General features: G+C 32.5%; 1 protein-coding gene across 4 annotated transcripts; it reads right to left on the bottom strand.

Moving 5' to 3' along the window:
- Nucleotides 1-3,412, bottom strand: LOC126682387 (uncharacterized). 4 transcript variants are annotated; one of them, XM_050378042.2, is made up of 6 exons: nt 3,121-3,412; nt 2,891-3,031; nt 1,981-2,125; nt 1,350-1,442; nt 746-886; nt 1-360 (listed from the first exon to the last, which is right to left on the bottom strand). In XM_050378042.2, the coding sequence occupies exons 1-4, from the start codon at nt 3,280-3,282 to the stop codon at nt 1,429-1,431; spliced, it is 462 nt and encodes a 153-aa protein (XP_050233999.1). In that variant the 5' UTR covers nt 3,283-3,412; the 3' UTR covers nt 1-360; nt 746-886; nt 1,350-1,428. The 4 variants fall into 4 exon arrangements, with proteins under 4 accessions (XP_050233999.1, XP_050234001.1, XP_050234000.1 ...); XM_050378044.2 differs by having other exon boundaries at nt 2,023-2,125; nt 3,121-3,411; XM_050378043.1 differs by having other exon boundaries at nt 746-1,656.
- Nucleotides 3,413-3,947: the final 535 nt, after the last annotated feature.

Genomic DNA, 3,947 nt, shown 5'->3' with positions numbered 1-3,947 from the left:
AATAAAATAGAGAGGTATATTTCTAGAACAGATATCCGTTTCAACATCATTTTCATTCTTTAATCGACTCATCACGTTCCTTCACCAGTGACCTTTTTTTACCCTAACGCCCTCGTATTTTTTCGATTCCGCCAATGATAGTGCCAGATCTGGAAATGTAAGTGAGCTCAAAAGCTTACTGGCTATGGCAGCATTGTTGTCTTCCATAGCCACCCAAAGTTCACTTTCCTTATTTTTTGATGCCGTCCATTGCTTTGCTATTGCAATTACTTCTTTATTTTCTGCCCTCCTTATCTACACAGTCACTGATGCTAGATTTCCCTTTTCAGCCACAACCTTTGCTTCTATCTCCACTCCTTCCTAGGAGTAGGCAAAAATTGGGCCAAACCAAATAACCGTACCAACAAATTTAGTTTGGTATTAAAAAGAAATAGTTTTTGGTTCAGTTCGATTTTAGACACAGAGAAGTTCAGTTAAGTTTTCGTGCAAACTAAACCGAAATAATTGAGCAAAAGAAATCAACCGAACTGATTAGTTTGGTTCAGTTCGATATTGCAAAATAAATTCAGTTAAGTTTTAGCACAAACCAAACTGAAATTACAGAACCGACTAGTTCAGTTCGGTTCAGCTTTGAAAAAAAGAAGCAAAGTTTCAATTCGGTCTGAACTGAATGCTCAACCCTATTTCTTCATGTCATTTATGCAATAGGAACATAAAAGAAAATTTAGGAATAAAGCATTCTAACTTGAATCTTTGCTGTGGAGTAATAGGACATGCTGAAATCAATAGTTGGTTTAACTTTTCCACCAAATGAATGGACTGTAGCTCCTGCAATGTTGTCAATCAAGATTGCCATAGCCCCAACATGCCAATTCCCTTCACCATCCTAAATCATTCATATATAAACACATTCTCATGGAAAATAATGAAGATTATTAAAACCGGAAATGAAAGAAAAAATGACAAGAAATAATAATTATAAGTAAAGTTTAAATTAAGTAACTGATAAATTGTCTGAAACAATGAAATGACAGCGAATATATCCCTTTTGCACGTGCACTACTTCTAGGCTCGTAGAAGTTAACACATCGACTTGGCTTCAGAGACCATTTGATAGTCGTTGAAGCCATTTCTTGGAGATTTTCGCAGTTTTATCTTCCATTTCTCTTCTGCTTATTTTTTATGCATGAATTTATGAATGTATTTTTCTTATATAATTCTCAATTCCCTCTTCTAGTTATGAATACAGGAAGTATTTTTTCTCGTACAATAGACAGAAAACGTAATAAAAATAAAAGCTGTAAATTTCAGACGAACAAAAAAAGAAATTGCCAGACTGAATAGCTTACCTGATAAAAAATCTGCACCTATCAGAATCTTATCCGTCGCTTTCAATTCTTGTAAATAGAATCAACCTATTAGGCTTATCTATCCTCGGTGATCTTGGAAAATTAAGAATTAGTTGTTCAACATAATCAAAGTGACTAAAACAATCTATCAGTATAATGCACACGTAAGTTTATAGGTACTGTCAAATATAGCAAAGCTAACTTTAAATATGAACCTAAAAAGATATAGTTGAGCTTTAACCAGAATATGTACATAAATGCAACAGCCACCTAAGGTTAAGTCCTTATTGGTATAATCAAGAGACGCCTGAACAAAATCATAAGTATTAAAATGAGACTTTCTGATCTACTAGTTACACGAAAATTAATCTTGAGTTTTCATTTTTCAACACACTTCTGAAACTCCACAGCTTTACATTTACAACCTATTCGTATCCGTTTCGTCATTTTCATTTCCGTGCAATACAACTTATCATCAATATAACAGAGTGCAAAATAAAAATTGCAATTAGCTCAGATGAAGGCCAACAATATGAATTACAAAATTACAAAATGATGTGTGCCATAATATGAATCTGTTCCTGAGTAATTATATTAATATGAAACAATCTAAAGAAGCCTCAAAGCTTACTTGCTTTACTAGCAATATTGTTAGAGGACATCCATTGCTTACCCAAAGCAATAAGTTCTCCATTGTCTTTCCTTCTTACTTCTATCACTACTGAAGTTAGCTTTCCTTTCTCTCCTACTACCTTTGCCTCTATCTCCACTTCTTCCTAAACATTAATACCAAAACAAAGGGAAAATTAAACAACAGCAACTACATTGTTAAATACCCTATAGAGTATAGACCATATTTAGTTCAATTGTAATGATAATTACGTTTTGAAAGAAGTTTGATCTCCGAAATGCAAAAACTTAGTCGAATGAAGTTAAAAGCATCTAACTAACTAGGGGTGAGCAGCGGTTGGTTCGGTTCATCTCTCACCCCATAACTGTTTCATTATAAAGAAGACTTGTAATCAAAAAGAACCAAACCGATTTTTTTTATTTGATTCGGATATAACCATTTGGTTAAAATGACATGCTAGAATTAGAAAGCATGAGCTCCAGAAGAAAATTAGCACCCTTAACACTAAAAAACGGGACATTTGGACATAGACACCGAAAAACGATGTTATTTTAAAATTTCCCAAGTTAAAAATGAAGTTCCGTGTCCGAAATGCCAAGTTTATGAACGGAAAATGTTGATTGAATGAAGTGCGCGTATTAATTGATTTCAGTTGATTCGACTAAGCAAACAAATTCCACCCTTAAAACCGAAATCAAATCATATTACATATGGAATTTTGAGTTCTGTTTATTCGGATTGATTTGGTTGAGCAATTCGGTTTTGACTCAATTCTACACATCCCTATAACTAACAGTATAAGAAGACTTCACAATTGGATCAAATTAACTTCAAAACTCAATTCTAACAGAATCTAGATATCATAAAATTCCTATAACTCCATAAATTCCCCCAAAATAGAAGGAAATACCTGAGACTTAGCAGTGGAGTAAAATGAAATATTGAAGTCAAGTGATGCTTTGATTTCACCAGCAAAAGAGCAAATAGCAGCTGCACCCACGTCATCAATTAACGTAGCCATAGCTCCCATTTGCCAGTTTCCATTTCCATCCTGTACACACGTAACCCACAATATTTAACGAGCGAAAACAAAACCCTAGCAAAATTTGAAGCTGAGGAACGGAAAGAAAAAAGAATTACTGAGATGCGATCGGAAACCACGAAATTACAGCGAATAAAACCCGGCTCAGCCTCCACAATTTGGAGGCCACCGAGTGAGTAAGCTTCGATTTCGTTACTTGTAATTCCGTTGGATAGATCTTCAAGCCATTTGATCGACATTTTTACTCTCTGAGTTTCCATTTAAGCTCGTTTTGACTTGTTTATTGGTTGAGATTTGATCTGATCATTGAGTTACATTATTGCTGCAAAAATTAATTTAATATTCTATGACAAATTGTTCGCCTTTGCCTCCATCTTGGCTTCTTCCTAATAAATAAATAGTACTTAATTTTGACTTGATTAGCCAAAGATTTCTGAATTTTAACTATTAATATATTTATTTTTATTTTTAATTGGATTTTTTTGTGTATCTTAATATTAAATTAAACTAATTTTAATGTTTTTTTACCTTTTTCAATAAATTTAATGTATTATTTTTTTAGGGATAGATTATATTGAGATAAATATTAAAGTACGTAGTAAATCAATCAATACAAAAACGAATAGAAAAAACAAACCGATCTATTAAGAAAACGAAGTAATAAAATTTTAATCTGGTCTTACTTGGTTGGGGTACATTAACCAGAGAAGCACAACTTTTCGAGAAATAACAAAAAAAAATCACTAGATTCAGTTTATGTGTCTTGCTTTCCGGAAGTTAAGTAATTTTCTTAGCAAAACTAAATAAATTGTACTATCTTAGATAAGTAGCTATAACATACAATAGTATTCTTAAATTTCATTATTTTAATTATTTATTGGGAATTTTATAGTTTTTATCATTTAATAAATAAAAATAAAAATCA

This window comes from Mercurialis annua, linkage group LG5, assembly GCF_937616625.2.
Source record: "Mercurialis annua linkage group LG5, ddMerAnnu1.2, whole genome shotgun sequence".
Taxonomy (NCBI): Eukaryota; Viridiplantae; Streptophyta; class Magnoliopsida; order Malpighiales; family Euphorbiaceae; genus Mercurialis; species Mercurialis annua.
The sequence above is the reverse complement of the archived record's forward strand: the minus strand, read 5'-3'. Positions and strand labels throughout refer to the sequence as shown.

What these genes read in the sequence shown, in the direction of transcription:
- LOC126682387 (XM_050378042.2), bottom strand. Translation starts at nt 3,282, where the DNA reads ATGGAAACTCAGAGAGTAAAAATGTCGATCAAATGGCTTGAAGATCTA. An exon ending in TGGTTTCCGATCGCATCTCA is followed by an intron (nt 3,032 to 3,120) that starts GTAATTCTTTTT and finishes ACGTGTGTACAG; the next exon opens with GATGGAAATGGAAACTGGCA. An exon ending in ACTCCACTGCTAAGTCTCAG is followed by an intron (nt 2,126 to 2,890) that starts GTATTTCCTTCT and finishes ATTAATGTTTAG; the next exon opens with GAAGAAGTGGAGATAGAGGC.